Source organism: Sorex araneus, chromosome 3, assembly GCF_027595985.1.
Source record: "Sorex araneus isolate mSorAra2 chromosome 3, mSorAra2.pri, whole genome shotgun sequence".
Taxonomy (NCBI): domain Eukaryota; kingdom Metazoa; phylum Chordata; class Mammalia; order Eulipotyphla; family Soricidae; genus Sorex; species Sorex araneus.
Genome location: NC_073304.1, coordinates 28,318,520 through 28,336,698, shown reverse-complemented (window position 1 = coordinate 28,336,698; position 18,179 = coordinate 28,318,520). Strand labels below are relative to the sequence as shown.

Below are 18,179 nucleotides of genomic sequence, written 5' to 3'. Positions count from 1 at the left end.
GCAGAAATGCAGGCAACCTGCCTTTTGCCCACCACCACCACCACCACCAAGGTTGCAGTGAAAAGCACAAACAGATTCCAGCTAAAGCAGACTGGCCGGGACCAGGAGAAGTCCGCCTGCTGGTGCTTCAGCCCCCCAGCCGTCCACCATCCTTCCTCTGTGGCACTATCATCTGTCTGGCCTGTGAACCCCACGAGGGACCCCAGCAAGGCTCTGCTTTGTCCTGTCTGCTGCACACACACTGGCACATGGCTTCGTTGACTGGTTTCGTTTTGTCCTGTGACATGCTTGCAGCCACAGGCCCTGCATGGTCCCGGAGTCCCATATCCCAGCTCTTCCTTTAAGGGGGTGGCTAAGCAAGGTGGGTGCTCAGAGCACAAGTGTTTTCTGCGAAAGTCTGGCACTTGGTACCGGCTCACTGCCCTAGACGGGAGATGACTTCTGACCCAGGCCGGAAGGGCCTAGGACTCAGATGCCTTCTTTTTTTTTTTTTAATTTATTTTATTTTATTTTTTAATGGCTTAGTGTTTTTATTTTTTCCCTTTATTTATTTTTAATTAGTGATTCACCAGGAGGGTACAGTTACAGATTTACTCATTTTTGTGCTCTTGTTTCCCTCATACAAAGTTCGAGAACCCATCCCTTCACCAGTGCCCATTCTCCACCAGCAGTAAACCCAGCATCCCTCCTACCTTCCCCAATCCCATCTCCCCCCCACCCCACCCCGCCACTGTGGCAGGGTATTCCCTTTTGTTCTCTCTCTTTACTTAGGTGTTGTGGTTCGCAATAAAGGTGTTGAGTGGCCACTGTGTTCAGTCTCTAGTCTACATTCAGCCCGCATCACCCTTCCCCCCGCATGGCCTCCAGCTGCATTATACTTGGTGATCCCTTCTCTGAGTTGCCCTCTTCCCAGAATGTGAGGCCAGCCTCCAAGTCATGGAGTCAGCCTCCTGGTACTTATTTCTACTAGTCTTGGGTATTAGTCTCCTACTCTGTTATTCTATATTCCACAGATGAGTGCAATCAGATGCCTTCTTGAGCTTAAGGTCTCTCCCCCAGCAAATTCCCCCCCCTTAGCTGTGAGTCATCATGGAGTCATCCATCTCTCACCAAAATACCAGGGTGGGGGAGGGTCTTCAGGACATCCACCCTCTGCTCTCAGAGGGGTCTTCTGGACTAGTTCTGGTTTTCCTGGAGCTGGAGTGCATCAGGGTTAGAATTTCATCACCAGGAGCCAATGCCACCTGGAGTCTCCTGGCAGCCATTTGACTGGAACCTGGCACACACGCATGCACATCACATACACACACAGACACAATTACACACCCTCTGACATGCCCTCACACCCACACACACACTGTCACACACTCACCCTCTGACACCCTCTCACACGTCTTCACACACTCCCATAACTGTCACACACACTCAACACTCTCACACACACTCTTATATACTCACACACACACCCTTAGACACACATATACACACACTCTCTACCACTCACACCATTTTCTCTTACACACACACACACACCCTTAAACATACTCTTTCACACACACACACACTCACACACAGTGACTAGCTATAGGATCTATGTTGTCAATTGATTTTTTTAAAGGAGAGGAGGGAGACAGAAAAGAGTCAAAAGTTCCCAAGAGTTTTGAAGTCTTTTATTTGTTTACACATTCTCTAAACTGCAGACAAAAAAAGATTTGCTACATAGGTTGTCAACACGGCTAAGCAACCACAGAACAAGATACTAACCACAGCAAATGAGGCGGGGCCTGTGACTCAGTCTCGGTGAAGGTGTGCGGATTCCACAGAGGCCTGGGCTTTGCGGGGGTCCCCCAAATCAAGGCTGCTGAGGCCCACATGGCTCTTCCAGCAAGGGCTCCAGGATCTGGCCTCTCCATGGCCCCCTCCCGGAACCCCAGAAAGGGCAGGAAGGAGGCGTCCTAGCTCCAGGCAGCCTCTGGTCAGCCCTCTCCACTCATCGGTGACCTCTCGCTGCAGGCCAGTCCTGGACAGACGCAGCCATGGGCCTCCTGTAGATTCTCCAGAGGCCTTGAGGCTGCACGGCTCTCTAGAAAGTCACAGCCCCTTGCATCCCCGTAGGGTGATGGGAGATGTGATAAGCCCCATCTCCGATACTGAAACAGAGGTCTCCACGCATCTGCGCATGGGGCAGAAACATCACAGTACTTTCACACCAGGATCCACAACGTGGGGACGGAACACAGGGAGAATGGGGGCACCCTGCAGGCAGAGGACCAGTGGCACGACATGTCTACCCTACAGACAGAGACTACAATCACATCACACCAGGAAAAGCATTTGGGGCAGGATGGGGGTGCTCTGGTGGCTTTCGAAAGGAGTCCACAGAGCGCGTGTCTTCAGACCTCCCAGGCCTGGAGCTCTTCTCTCTAACCTCACAAAGGCTACCATCAGCCTCAGTCCTGGACACTAAGGTCCCCAAGCAGCTCATAATGAAAGCTCTATGCAGTCCCATCAGTGGGAGGTCCTGTGGCATTGATCCCTAGGACCATTGGGGAGGACATCCAAAGGAGCCAGCTCTCTCTCTCTCTCTCTCTCTCTCTCTCTCTCTCTCTCTCTCTCTCTCTCTCTCTCTCTCTCTCTCTCGTTCCTAATGTACGACTGAGGGTTCCAGAAAGAGTTGGTGAGGGAGTGAGGGGAGGGTAAAAGAGACAAGGAAGCACTTTGGAACTGTGGGACTATCATGTTGACATGGGCTGGAGCGATAGCACAGTGAGTAGGATGTTTGCCTTGCATGCAGCCAACCTGGGTTCGATTCCTCTGCCCCTCTCGGAGAGTCCAGCAAGCTACCGAGAGTATCCCGCCCACAGGGCAGAGCCTGGCAAGTTCCCCGTGGCATATTCGATGTGCCAAAAACAAGAACAAGTCTCGCAATGGAGACGTTACTGATGCCCGTTCAAGCAAATTGATGAACAATGGGACGACAGTGCTACAGTGCAACAGTGCATGTTGACATGGATTTGCTCTCTTGTGCCCCCAAGTTGGCTTCCTACTTACAGCTCTAGAGAGAGACACAGACACAGTGCATGGCGGAGTTCAGAGATATTTCCAGCGGGAGCCCCTTCCCAGCTGCGGCCCGAAGCAATGGGGTGATGCAGACATCCAGGGCCTAATCACTGGCTGCGTAAGCGGGTAAAGTTTCCCTCAACCCCTCACAGACTCCACAGCCTCTCTCCTCAGAGCCTGCACGTGAGGCCTCTCCTTCTAAGAACCTCTCAGTCTTGTCAATCTCAGTGGCTCGGGCCCACTCAGAGGATGCTCCCAGTTCAGACATGCCCACTCAGAAGGAACAAACCCCCCCCGCCCCACCCAGTTCAGCTATGCCCACTCAGAAGGACAGCCCCGGTTTGATGGAGTGACAACTTTCACCAAAGCCAGCACAACAGCCTCCCCTATTTCACAGGAGAACCCCGGGGGAGCTTGAGGCAACATGAAGAAGAAACCAACTTTTTCAACCCCGACAGAGAATCACTATTTCTTAGCTCTCAGAGGAGAGCACATTTGGAAAGAGGGGTGCGGGCCTCTTTCTGGGCAGAGACTAGTTAGTGCTGCCTCCTGCATAGGTGATATGGACAGGTCCAGCTTTCTTTTAAGTCTCCTCAGGTACGAATCGAGGCTCAGTGTCAGGCCAGGCATCCCAGCAGGCCCTTCCCACCTCTGATGAGGTGCTGCCAGTCATGCTCCCCGGGAGTCTCAAAGCAGACCCTCCTTGAGTGCTCTCCAGTGCTCCCCTCACAGAGCCTGGATGGAGGGCCCACAAGCTCAAAGTTGAAGGCCCGCTGCCTGGGTCTAGCCTGGATTGGTCCAGACCAGATGACTCTCCCCTTCTGTTCCCCCAGCCAGCAGCATATGACACACGGTGACCTATTTCTAAGATGTGTGGTGGCTCAGAAGGACCTTGTCCACCAGCTTTCAAATGGAAGGCAGGGCCAAGTCCCAGAATGCAGTTTGTGTTCTCGCACACTTTAGAACCAAGAAAGGGCAGGAAGGAGGTGTCCTAGCTCTTTAGAACCAGACTCACACTTTAGAACCAGACTCGCAACCAAGCAGCAAGGGAATCTTGTGTCCTCTCTGCTATGCGCACTGAGATTCTTCTGGATCCCAGCCAGCTGCTATCTGGAGACCCCAAAAAGGACTGCCTGTAGAGATATCAAGGGCAGCATCAGGTAAACTCTGAGCCGACCCTCCAGCTGGGCAGATACTGGCTGCCTTTCGCATTCAGGCACAGAGCTCAATCTTGGCGCGGCTTCTTCAGGGAGATGCAAGGAAAAGGGTGACAGAACACAGTCAATACAGCAAGGAGAAGGCGAGGCATGAAGCAAGGACACGATGCACAGCTGACCCCAGAAACTGGTCCCCTGCCCCCATTCCCCTGTAGAGTTCCTCTGATCCCCACATGAGACCCCACCCCAGAAGGGCACTGGACAAGTGGCCTGGGGGGCGGGGGGAGGGGAGAGACTCAGGATCATGTTCTTGCCGTGGCCTGGCCGATTCCTCTCCAGATGCTGTTATTGCCACCCAGTGTTCCTCTCTTGGAGGATCCTCTCTTTGGGACAACCGATGCTTGAGGAAAAGATGACCAAGAGCTCCCAGCTGCTCACGGGCAGTCTCCCAGGCCTGACCTCCAGATGGGGGAAATCCATGTACACTTTAGCCTGTGCCTCAAGTATGGATGAACACACAACACGTGCATATAAGCAAAGTGACCGAGATGCACAGACACCTTCCTGGGCGACACACGACTGGGGTCAGAGCAGGATGGCCAGGAGGGAGTGCCATTCAAGGGTGGAGAAGGTTGGACCAGGAGGGGTTTGTGGTTTAGCCCCACCAGGATCGCCCTGCACAGGGTGCCCTGCCAAGTATGTTAGCCCGTGCCAGCCTGCCCAACAATTCCTCAAAGTGGGCAAGAAATGGGGTCCTTTTCCTTCAGGTGAGAGGTGGCCAGTGCAAATGTGGCAGATGAGGGGTCAGCAACAAGGATGGGCAACCCTCCCTTTCCCAGCCAGAGGCAAAAGGACTCCCCAGATTCTTGCCCCCGCCTTGTCACAGTAACTTGTCTGCTTTCGATCCAGGGCCACGCGGGTCAGATGCAATGTGGGCAATGGACCCCACTCCCTGCCTTTGAGCTCCCCTCTATGAATCCATGCTCTCCTTCACTGCTCACAGACCTAATTTAGACCTCTTCCAACTATGTGTTGGAAGCGCGAAGGGGTATATTTTCTTTCTTTTGGGTGCCTCTATTTCTTTCCCTGGCACCCCTCTCTTCAGCAGCCAGTGCAGTGGGAGGAGGAGGGGGGCAGGAAAGGGGAGTGGATAAAGAAGAGGGGAACCCAGAACTCCCAGCAAAGGAAAGCATTCCAACCATCCCAATTTTCACTGCAAAAATTTGCATCCCTTCCACAGAAAACAGAAGGGAGACCTGGCCCCTGACTATTGCCAAACATCTCCCCTGCTCCCTGCAAAGAAGTAGAAAGGAGCGGAGTGGAGGGAAGGGAGGCATCGTGACAGCCAATGGTGTCTGGAGCTCAAGGTCTCTTTCCCACGGCTGTGCTGGTGCAGGGGCTGACAGCTCAGGGAGCAGGCCTAGGAGCACCCCAAAATAGAAAACATCTTGTCTGGCAGCTCCCAGCCCAGGACAGTTTCCCTCTCTCATTCTGGAGCAACACATATGGCTCAGTTCAGTTAAGCAAGGTGTGTGTTTGTGTGTGTGTGTGTGTGTGTGTACATGCATCTATGTACATGCACACACCTATGGTCCAGTCCATTTAAGCAAGGTGTGTGCATGTGTTTGTGTGTGTGTATATATGTGCACACAAAACATACGGTTCACTTCAGATTGCTAAGTGAGGTGTGAGTTTGTGTGTGTGTGTGTGTGTGTGTGCATGAGTGTTTGTCTCTGTCCCTGTTTTCATCATCAATATCAAAAACACCAGTACAAATAATAGAGCTGCAGACAAACGGGATGCAGCCAGGCTAAATATAACCTAGAGACTCGTGAAGTTGTGGTACTAAGGGAAAATATAGGCCCTGAGGGCTCTGCACACACCCCCTCCCCCCCCCCCCGTTTCCTACGGGGACTGCCCTGCACCCTTCCTTCCCTGCCACACTGTGTCCATGCGCCAGGCAGGGCTGCTACCGTCCTGAATGGCTACTTTGCTCGCTGCCCGGGCTAGAGGTCATTATTAGTGATTATATCTCTGCCGAAATGGGCTCTGGCCGCCTGCCAGTCTTGGTTCCTGGCCTTCCTCTGGCCTGCCCTGGGAAATGTCACCCTCAGCACAAATGCTTCCTTCTCTTGGTGGGGCCACAGAGGGGGAAACCCTGAAATGACCCTTGTCAAGGCACAGGCGCAAAGAAAGCGAAGGCCTGAGGGGCAAAGAGACTGAGTCAGGGGCATTCCTCTGCCCTCCAACCCATCCCTCACAGTCTCGGGGGACCCGGGAGGTGACCTCAGGTCTCAACCTTCTGTGGGGACACAGCCAGGGCTCCCTCAGCCCAGAGGGACCCTTCTCTGGCTACCGACCCACTTCCCAATCTTATTCCTCACAAAGGGAGCTCCCTGTTCCTTCTGGGAAAGCAACTAACTGGAAGAGGACCAAGCAGGCCCGACTCTCCCCTCCTCCCCGCCCCACCCCCACCCCGCCCCACCAGTTTCCTGGAGGTGCTTCCTCTGGCCTCTCTTTCCAGCAGCCCAGGCAGGATACATGAAGGGGCCACACAGCCGCAATGCCTTCCTGGGAGCACTTCCTGGGAGCACTCCATCTGCTAGAGCACTCCATCTGCTTGCATACTCCTGACCCAGGGCATCAGAGCAGTCTTCCTCTTGCTTCCTGGTCAGGAAAATGACCTCCACTGACCTTTACAGACCTGAGGGTCCCCAGCCTTCTCAGAAGGGGACCCAGTTTCCCAAGGATTTTCTGAGAGCCACCCCAAAGACCCTGGCCTTCCTCAGACCAGGCCCCATGCCAGGCTCGTTATCAGCGTTATTCTAACCTCTGAGTGAACCACCTCTCTGCTTGGGCAGTCATGCTCAGTGACCAGAGGCCCTGGCAGAGCATCGTGGACAAAATCCTACGTCCTGGGAAGTTTCAGAAATGAGTAGAGGAGCCTCAGGCCATGGACAACTACAGAGATCCTCTCTGACCACAGCCAGCTGGACCCCAGACAACCAGCAGCACCACATACCTGGGGGTTTAGGGGTAGGGTTGGGGGTTGCTGGTAAGTCTGAGAGCAATGACCGCTTCGGTGTTTTCCAGCATCTTGTCTATATCTCACCTGGTGTCCAGATGAAACTCGTCAGAAGACCAAAGGTATCCTCCAGGGTGGGAATCGGCTGCTAAAAGGAACCCCAATCTATTTGCCCAAGACAGGACTCCTCCTCTCCTAGTGGCAGGGACCCTGGTCAGTGTGTGGGGGGGGACAGAGGGGGAGTCTTGGGGGGCAGTGCTGACCCCTCTGCTATCCAGGGCTTTGCTGTCATTTGTAACCCATCCAGACAAAAGAGAACTCAGCAGCTTATTTACATCAAAAGAACACTTTTGGGGGGAGAGAGGGTGATAAGGAGGGACAAGGAAGATCCATAAAGACTGTCTCTGAACCTCCCGCCTCCATTGACAGGAGCAGATCTTGTCCTGGGAAACCCCCCATCCCACAGGGGCTCAGAACCCGGGTGTCTGTGTGTGGGGGAGGGGGTCTTGAAAACAGTAGATCTGGCTTGGTATGGAATGGTGCAAGTGTCTGACTTCTTTTCTTTTCTTTTTTTTAAGTCTATTATCCAGAATCGCAGGAAAATGTGGAGCTGCTGAGAGACAATGGTGGCATGTACTGCATCTCCCTTCCCACTCCTCCCACCCAGTTATTTAGCTCCAGGCCATCTCCCTAACTCCAAACCCCTCCTCAGGTGGACACCGACCACCCTGCTCCTCAATGCCCTTTCTGACCCCCTCCTCCTCCTGGGATGGGCCTCAGCTCTGGTGACACAGAGGGAGCCAGTGGGGCGTGCAGGGTCTCTGAGCAGGGAGCCAGCACTTCCCTCTGCTCTGACAGGGACACGGAGAGCCGCCAGCAGCCAGGGAGGGCGGTGGGTGTGGGGAAGGGAGGGTCAGTGTGGGAGTCTCCGGGCCCACCCCCACCCCCCAGCACACCTGGGCCTACAGCGGAAATCGGGGGTCCTCCTCCCGGACTCCCAAAGCCTGGCATCGTTGCCAATAATCTTTCTTCAGCTGTTCAGAAGAGCACCGGTCTGTCACCTAAATTTGCCCCCATAGGAAAAGACATCATCTCATTTTCCTTCCCTAAAATAGCTGAACTTGGTGACGGGGCGGGCCCCAAAGAAGCGTACTGTGTTCAAAGCACAAGGACTAAAATGCACCCAGAGTGGCATTCCCCAGGGTTTCTTGGGAGCCGTGCCCTCCCCCAACCTTCAAACCTGTTATCTTTGCCAGCTCCAGAGGAATCTGGCCTCCCTCCCACCCACCAGCTCCCTGCAGGGCCTCAGACTCAGTGGAGCTAGAGGCACCTGCTCTCTCCACCATCCCGGCTTCCTCTCTGGCCCTGGGCAAAGCCAGGGACCCACTGGCAGCCTCACTCGGGGCCATGAGTGGTTGGAGGCCCAGCGGAAATCAATCTCCTAGCAGGGACTGGCTCTCTCCTGACACTCTGACGGAACAGCATTTGCTGCAGGCCCAAAAGGCAGTGTTTCCGAAATGCCTACCAGAAAACGGCTTCTGCTCCTAGCCTGGATCCTGCAGCCCCATGTCCTCTCTGGTCAGGGGGGAACCACACGGGGTGAAGCAAAGTGAAGACCCCGTGGCTGCCTCGGGCTTTGAGCTAGTAGCCGCAGCATCATTATCTCGGCTGGTGTACAGAGGTACACAAAGACCAAAGCCAGCACCGAGCAGGGCCCTTCCTCAGACCAGGCCCCATGCCAGGCTCATTATCAGCATTATTCCAACCTCTGCAAAACCCTGCTGGCGCCCACATCAGCCCCTCTTGCAGATGTGGAAAAATACTTGCCCAAGGTTGACAGGCTAGAAAGTAGGAGAGCTGGACTTTGAATGGAGCACTTTTGGTTGTTTGGTGGGTTTTTTTTGGGGGGGGTAGGGGGAGGTATAGTTCTAACACATCTGCTTGGATCTACTCCCAGCTCTGTGCTTGGGAGTCACAGGTAGCCATGCTCGGTGTAGAGGATCAAAACTGGGCGACCTGCCTGCAGTGCCTGCACTCGGCCCGTGGAGCTCTCTTCCCGGCTCGGAACGGACATTTGCGAGAGAACACAACACAGAACGGAAATGAATCAGAGCCTTCTCCAGAAGCTGCTCCCAGCCTCGGCTGTGCTGGTCATCTAGAAGGGAGAGTCTTGGGTAGCTTCAATCTGAAGTTACCCAGGAGGGGTGCCTGCCCTTCCACACAGAGTCCCCCATCCCCAAGTCACTGACCCCTTAGTCTCTTGAGCTGAGCATGGGAACCTGGCCTTTGAAACCTAAATCACCTCTGTCCAAATGAGAGAGTTCCAGAAATAATCTATCCTTGGCTACCTCGCAGGAGAGGGACATATAGGGATCATTTGGGTTCCCTCCCAGACAACCCCAGTCCCAGGGAAATTATTTAGAGAACATTTCTCTTTTGAAGACTCCCACTGCTGCTAAGAACAAATCTTATTATCCCCATTTCAACAGGTGGGCAAACTAAGGCTCAGAGATGCTAAATGACACAGTCAAAGTCACAAAGCCCTTCAGTGGCAGAGGCAAAGCTAAAACCCTGATTATCTGCGTGTGCTCTGTGCGCCTGGCTTGTTCTCTGCCCTCAAAGAGCAGTGTGACGTTGGCCAGCACCTTCCTTTATAACACAAAGGTGTGATTCTGGAAAGTTCTGTCTGCTTGCTGTGCCTGGGACATGCTGTTCTACCAGCTGGCTTGGCTGTCCCCCCTTTCCAAATGGGGAAACTGAGACCTCCCCAAATGAAGGTGTGGGTCCCATCCTGCAGGAAGTAAAGGTACCAAGGGGGGGTTCTGGCCCTTTCTACTGTCTGGCGCAGAGCCCTGAGCAGCAGCGGCAGGGTGGGGCAGGGGGTGAGGTGGGGGAACTATCTCCTCCTGGCCTGCAAAACTCCACCTCTCCCTCCCTCTTGGACAAGCAAGTAAGGCCAGACAGAGGTGCAACAGGGCACCCGACGGTCTGCCAGAGGCAGGAAATGGGTTTACCACCACCCCTGGGGGGAACCTGTCAAACGGTCGGGGTGCAGATTTGGGGTTCAGGTTTGCCTTTCGAACTTGTAGCCAGGGTAACCTCTGGCTTTGGGAACCTCTCTCTTGAACGTTCTTTTCCAAAAAATGAAATCAAAGTGACTTCCAAAACCAGTCCTCAGCCTTCGAGGACCGACGGGAAGGGTTTGGCAGGAGGCTAGCAAGGCAGCACAGAAAGGCGTGGACGCGCATCCCGTGACGTGCCGCCTCCTGGGAATACAGCGACGACTGCGCCCAAGCCCTCCCCAGGGCCTCTGGATTCCAGGCGCGGAGTGGGAGCAAGCAGAGCTCTGGGGCTCACTGCAAACCACACCTGCGCGTGCGTGCAATCAATCGCTCAGGGCCCGCAGGCCCCTGTTAGAGGGGGACCACCCAATTCTTGCCATGGTCCCTCTGCAAAGGACTGGGAGGAGACCGACCGGGCTCGGCTGCAGGCCAGGCTGCGCCCCTGTCCACCGCCAGCAGCAATTAGCCGAGCAGGAAGGCTCCTGCCAAGTCGCCGAGCAAACACCGCAGCTGGGCAGGAGGGGCCCCGCCAGGCGAGTGTCTGAGTCTCCAGAGGCTTCTTCGGGAGCCGGAGGACTAAAAATAACCCCGGCCTTTGTTGTAAGCAGCCGGACCCCAGAGGGGGGAGCTGATTTCAGGGAAGCCGAGCATGCGCCAGGGTCCTGCGCGCCACGAGACCTGCCCTTTGGGCAAATGATTTTTCCAGAAGTGTCAAGTTATTGTGTTGCTGCTGTGGCCACTGCCCGGCCACTCCCGCCAATCCAAAGGCAGCCCTGGGCCTCTCCCGCCGGCCACGGGGCTGACTTCCAAGCTGGGCTTCTCGGAATTGGAGCGTCCCGCCTCTTCTGGAAAAGGATTTCTTCTTTTTGAAAATGAGGATCCAGCAAGCATCTCGGGATACAGGAGATACGCGTGGCCCTCCAGTGGAGGCTACCGTGGCCACCGCCGCCCCGTCACAAATAATCACACAACCCCGTGATTCGTGAGGAGTCCACCCTCCCTCCCCCATCCCAAAGTGCCTAGGGTCCGGCCTCAGGTGACCTCCACACTAAACGTGAAAGGAAGGAACTGCGTGGGATAAGAAATTCCAAGCATCTGTCAATACTGTACAAATTCTCAAAGCTTCTTGGTGCCAAAATCCGTATTTGTAACCAGGCAGCTGCCACTCACCTTCTTGGTTCTTGAGACCCTCAAGAGACAAGTCCAGGTGGTTGGAGTATCCCGGTCCTGACCTGTGCAGAATCATTCCTGGTAAATACTGACTGGGATGGCGGGACTCAGAATTTCTTCCTAGTGTTTCCTACCACGCCCTCTGTACCTCTGTTTCCCTCTCCAGCCCCATGGAGAACCATTCTGCATGTCAGTGTATCCGTGGGGGTGTCCAGAAAGTCACTTTTCCTCTTCACAGAGACCAGAAAACAAAGAGGGATTTCAGGGTCCCTTTGCCAAGACGGCCTTCAGACTCATAATCTAGAAGTTTCCAAAGACACAGGTAATAAATAACTTCTCCATAGCCTTTTTTTGTGTTCCTCTATCGAGTTCAGGATTCAAAGCCCACGTGGGGGTGGGGGGAGGGGCAGGGAGGCTAAGGGGAGAGTTCTTCGTTAGAACACATCCATAGAAAACACCAAACTACACACAAATGACTGAGGAGTGGTCACAAAACAGCTTTCCTCAAAAAATGGGAACCAGGGAGAGGGCCACAGCACTGGGTAAATGTGAGAGAGGGTTCTACAGGGCTGGGGTCTGGGTTGTTCTTCAAAAGTGCAAGATTCTTCTGGTAGAAAGGAGAAGGAGCTGGTGGAAATGCTGACACCTGTGTGGAAGAGGTCAGTAGACACCTCGTCCTCTTGGGTCCGCGCGTTCATGCCATCTGTGATTACTGAGGTTTCTTACAGCTGGCCTATCTGGATATGTAGGAGACAAGGCTCAATCGGATTTGAATTGGGCTCTGGTCTAGCCTCTCTGACCGGAAGTCACATTCCATGACCTGGAGCCCTAGGCTTGGCAGCCAAAGGCTGAGGCTTTCTCTTTGAGCAGTTCCCAACATAAGTGGCAGCTCCAGCTTCCTACAAAAAAACAAGATGGTGTTATCAAAAGCCCCTCTCCCAAGCCTCAAGTCCTTACTAATGGTACACCCCGTTTCCACTCTGCTTCCCCAACTGATTGGCAGTGTCCCAACCCTGGAGTCTGATGGAGAGCAGAATAATTGCCACTCAGACACCACTATATGCTCAGAAATGATTGGCTGAGCCATCGTAAAGACGCTCCTATCTTGATTATGCCTTAGAACCAATCCCCTCCCCAAGTTGAACCAGCACCCCTGAAAGTGCCCATCTCCCTACTGTCTCAGTTGAACATCTAGCAAACCTCTCTTTGGTCCTCAAATTGAAGCTCCAGCTGGTTGAACTGGACCTCATTGGTCTGTGGCAGTGGTGTTGCCTGCCCTTTGTAGGGTTGTGCTGATTAAATGGGACAAGACCAATGAGGCCCTTAGCACAGACCTCAGCCCAGTGGGTATAATAAGTAATATTAGGGAAAGTATATAAGTAATAATAGGGAAAGATATTTGGTGTTACTATGGGCCTTATCATCTTTACCTTCAGGGGGCTCAGCCACTGGGGGGTTTAAACAGTACATGTGATAGCCACGGTCACAGTCATCACAGAAGAGTAGTTGGTCCTGGTAGGAGAAAGAACAGGTGGAGAGACAGAGAAAGAATGAACAATTTAGGACTAAATTCTGCATAGGCCCCCCCCATCCTCAACTCCTTCAGCCGATTTCCACAGACAACCTCCCTGGATGCCTCCTTTACAGGCTTCACTTAGGGTTCCTCTCCCCTGAATTGGATGATATGCTTTTGCACACAACTAGAATTTCCTCTTCCTTTCCCCTTTGACCACTCCCTACCTACCCTTCAGTCACTTCCACAAAGAATATTCCACCTCAACTGAATGTTCTCTCTCTTCTTGTATCCCCACTGTCTTTATACTTTTCTTAAAGTTTTAAAACCTGTCACGTGGTAGACAGTGCTACCACATGACAGGTTTTACACAGTGCTCAGTGTTGTGTGGATGAGCTCATTTGTAACATGCCTTTTTGGTTAACACTGTATTGGGCTGTACAATCCAGTGGTAGAACCTTATTGAACTCCTTTAAGTGTCTCCTTCAGAACTTCATTTCCTGTAGTAGCCACTTCATAAATTGATGTGATCTGTTCTCCATTCTCTAGGCCCAGTCCTGTTCTATTCAGTGGACTTTGAACTCGATTGAATGGATTATAAAAGGTTTGCATACTTGTATGTTGTATCATATTTTATCTTGGCACTTACCAGTGCAGAGATTCTAGAGACAAAAAAAAAGTAGATTGAGAAGTTTGAAATTCCTGTGAGACACAGTGATTTGGGGGGGATCCTAAGAGATCTATCAAGCTAAGTCTTTCAATGAAGGAAATGGGAAACTTTTGAAGAGTTTGCAAAAGAGCGACATAATACTTCTTACAATTTAGAAAGAGCTCCTCGAAATGCTCCGGACCGGAACCCGGGCCAACAACACCAGGGATCCAGGCGGAGGAGGTACAGCTGGGACGCCTTCTCCAAATGGAGCCCTGGCGACACTGAGCAGCAACTAACACGGCTCCGGGTTGCGGGACTGGAGCTACCCACAGCCGCGCGACCTTTTCTAAAAACTGAAAACATACTATCTTTTAATGGAAAACCAATTATCAAATGCTTCCTTAGTAAGGCTGTCCTTCTTGGGGGGAAACTCCAACAACAATAGTGAGTTTTGTTTTGCAATATGGAATGTAATCAAGGTAAAGAGAAAATGAAGTGAAATTCATCAGTTATACAGTGGGGGGTGGGGGGCGGGGGGTATACTGGGGATTCTGGTGGTGGAATATGGGCACTGGTGAAGGGATGGTGTTTGAATATTGTATAACTGAGACATAAACCTGAAAACTGTGTATCTTTCCACATGGTGATATAATAAAAATTAAAAAAAAATAGAAAGAGCTCCTCACTAGCACTAGTGGCTGTATATAAATGATACGTGAAAAGTATATAAATTATAGGTGGAAAAAGACTGATTCTAGTGGCCAGCGGTAGGAGGCTGTTATAAGCATCTGAGTGATATGATGACAGACTGAACTAGGTGGATGGTAGCAGGAGTATGGATTAAAGCTTTATACTCCCATGTAAGAGCCATTGGTTAGGTATAGAGAATAATAGGAAAGAAACAAGAATGTCTCCTGTGGCTTGGTCAGCAGGCCTGATGATGCAACTCCCCACTGAGTAATTGGAGAAGATCTGTGGGAAGCAGAGGGCAATCTTGGCTACCAGCATGTTCTGTAGATCCACAACTCACCAGAGATCTGGAGGGTAGCTTTACCCTGAGGTATGGATTTGGAATCATTGGTGATTCGATGTAAGGCCCTAGAGATGCAGACTGGTGTGTATGAGAGATGCTATCTTTGAACTTACACTCATGAGTAGGTAGCCAGAAACTTGAAGTTATAGGCACAACTCTATATAGATAGAAACATATGTTTCTGAGGAAAGAGGAAATTCATAGCTTTTATTGAATTTTTTTTAATAATCCAGGACTCATAAAAGGCTGCTGAGACGAAGGCCAAGAGTGAGATCCTCGAGGAACACTAACTTTAAGGGACACAGAGAAAAAAGACTAAGAACCAGTCAGAAGGGTAAAATAAAAGCCAGGACTGGGTGGCCTATTTCATAAGATTACACTGGTATTGTTGGAGCTTAAGTGGGTGAGTGACATAGTAATATAATTTGGGTAATATAAGAAGAAACAAGTTAGGATGGGATACAAAAAATAAGATATTTGAAAAAATAAAATGCACCACTAGCATCATAGAAACTGGTAACCCACACTATAGTCTGAACATCAGAAATGCAAGGGGGTAGAATGTCCTGTTGCCTACAATGTCGTGGAGGGTTTTGCCGACATTTTCTTCAGTGTACCTTAGGGATTCTGGTCTGATGTTGAGGTCTTTAATCCATTTTGATCTGACTTTTGTACATCGTGATAGGTGGAGATCCGAGTCCATTTTTTTACATATAGCTGTCCAGTTTTGCCAGCACAATTTGTTAAACATGCTTTCCTTGCTCCACTTCACATTTCTTGATCCCTTATCAAAGATTAGATGATCATATATTTGGGGTGGTATGTCAGGATATTCAACCCTGTTCCATTGGTCTTCAGCTCTGCCCTTGTTCCAGTACCATGCTGTTTTAATTACTACCACTTTGTAGTAGAGTTGGAAGTTGGGGAGGTTGATTCCTTCCATTTTCTTTTCCCCAAGAATTGCTTTAGCTATTCATGGGGGCTTATTGTTCCATATGAATTTCAGGAGCGCTTGCTCCATTTCTTTGAAGAATGTCAAGGGTATCCTTATAGGGATCGCATTGAATTTGTACAATGCTTTGGGGGGTATTGCCATTTTGATAATATTAATTCTTCCAATCCATGAGCAGGGGATATCTTTCCATTTTCTCGTGTCCTCTTTTATTTCCTGAAGTAGCGTTTTGTAGTTTTCATTATACAAGTCCTTTACCTCCTTAGTTAAGTTGATTCCGAGGTATTTGATCACTTGAGGCACAATTGTGAATGGGATTGCTTTTATCATGTCGCTTTTTTCTCTTTCATTATTTGCGTATAGGAAAGCCATGGACTTTTGGGTATTGATTTTATAGCCTGCAACTTTACTACACAAGTCTATTTTTTCTAAGAGTTTTTTGTAGAGGTTTTAAGGTTCTCTAAGTATAGTATCATATCGTCTGCAAATAGTGAGAGTTTGATTTCTTCCTTTCCTACCTGAATGCCCTTAATGCATTTTTCTTGCCTAACCGCTATTGCAAGTACTTCCAGTACTATATTAAACAGGAGAGGAGAGAGTGGGCATCCTTGTCTCGTCCCTGAAAAGCTGTATGCCACGAAACAAGAAAACCTAGAAGAAATGGATAAATTCCTGGATTCCTACAATCTCCCAAGGCTGAACCAAGAAGACCAGGAGTACCTGAACAGTCCTATTAATACCAAGGAAATTGAAACTGTAATCAAAAGTCTTCCCAAAATCAAAAGCCCAGGTCCAGATGGATTCACTAGAAAATTCTTCCAAACATTTAAAGAGGACCTGTTGCCAGTTCTTCTCAAGCTTTTCCAGGAAATTGAAAAAACAGAAACCCTTCCAAACAGTTTCTATGAGGCTCATATCTCCCTAATACCAAAAGCAAACAAAGACACCACAAAAAAAAAACTACAGGCCAATATCCCTTATGAACATGGATGCAAAGATTCTCAACAAAATATTAGCAAACAGAATTCAACATCTCATCAAAAATATCATACACCAGGACCAAGTGGGATTCATTCCGGGGATGCAAGGATGGTTTAATATTCGGAAATCAATCAACATAATTCATCATATCAACAAAAGAAAAGATAAGAACTATATGATCATATCGATAGATTCAGAGAAAGCATTTGACAAGATCCAGCACCCATTTATGATGAAAACTCTCGCCAAAATGGGTATAGAAGGGACTTTCCTCAATATAGTCAAAGCCATCTACTAGAAGCCTACAACAAGCGTCATCCTCAATGGGGAAAAACTAAGAGCCTTCCCTCTGGGTAGAATGTCCTGGATTAGACTTTGCCTCTGTAAAACTAGGCAAAGTTGCTAATAGTCTAGCACTATATTCTTTTCCTCTCCATCTGCCTCTCAGGATAACTGAAAATTTAAACTCAACAAGAAACCGCATCAAACATAGCTAGGAAGCCACACTCAAGTGGTCAGGTTAGGATTCCTGCAACATCTGCCTGCCACCCAGCTAGATGCCAGCTCAGTCTCAGCTCAGCCCTGCCACGCTCCCGATTCTGGAACTCTAAGCATCAGAACATAGCTAGGAAGCACTCAGAAGTCTCCATTTCACCTCCAGGTCAGAACAATGCTAATGGCTACACTATATTTCACTTTTTCATATCTCACAGAGAACATAACACTGACATCCTAACTCTATTCACCTAGCCACACAATACACAAAAATTACTTCCAGATTGCAAAATTCACAATGGGAAAGCAATTCAGAACCCCATCACACTTAGTGAGTGAAGATGGTAGCCCTGAAGTCTCTACAAGTAATAAATACTATATAACCTCTCTGATAAGGATTTTGGAGAGAAAATGTTGAGGATATTTAAGAAGCTCAAAAAGAAAAAACAATGGAACAGACAGTCAATAAAACACAAGAGGCTATGAGAGCAGAAATGAGTAAAGTACAGGCAGAAATGATAGAACTAAATAATTTGGTAGGTGAAATGAAAAGCTCACTGAAAGGTCTCAGGATAAGAGTACATTGAACTATGGACAAAGTCATTGAATTTCAAGATGAAATGTATAAAACCTCCAGACAACAGCAGAAGATGGGGGGAAGCTTCAAAATAAATTAGCAGCAGACAAGATAACTTTGGGTGAATTCAAGAGGAACAACATAAGAATCATCAGGGTCCCAGAGGTTCAGAAAGGCAAATCTGATTAAGAAGCATTAGTCAAAGAATTCATCCCTGAGAAATTTTCAAAGCTGAAGAGCACATGCCCTAAATTCAAGAGGTCCAAATGGTACCAACTAAAAGAGACCAAATAAAAGGACTCCAAGACACATCATAATCAGAATGATAAAAGCCAATAATAAAGATAGAATACTGAAAGTAGCAAGATCAATGAAGGAAATCATGTACAAAGGATTGTACTAAAGATTTACAGAATATTTACTAAACAAGACCCTCAGGGCCCAAAGACAATAAAATAATATAGCAAAAAAATCCAATGAAATTAACACCTCAACAAGAATA

General features: G+C 49.9%; 1 protein-coding gene across 3 annotated transcripts in view; it reads right to left on the bottom strand.

Annotated features, from left to right (window-relative positions):
* Positions 1-1,654: 1,654 nt before the first annotated feature.
* DPF3 (double PHD fingers 3) overlaps positions 1,655-18,179 on the bottom strand; it is a 295,548-nt gene continuing 279,023 nt past the window's right edge. For all 3 annotated transcript variants that reach the window (XM_055130025.1, XM_012933613.2, XM_055130026.1), the window contains 2 exons: positions 12,905-12,986; positions 1,655-12,373 (listed from right to left, as the gene is read on the bottom strand). In XM_055130025.1, the coding sequence (XP_054986000.1) occupies positions 12,303-12,373; positions 12,905-12,986 (153 nt within the window). In that variant the 3' untranslated portion in view covers positions 1,655-12,302. The remainder of the gene's footprint in view (positions 12,374-12,904; positions 12,987-18,179) is intronic.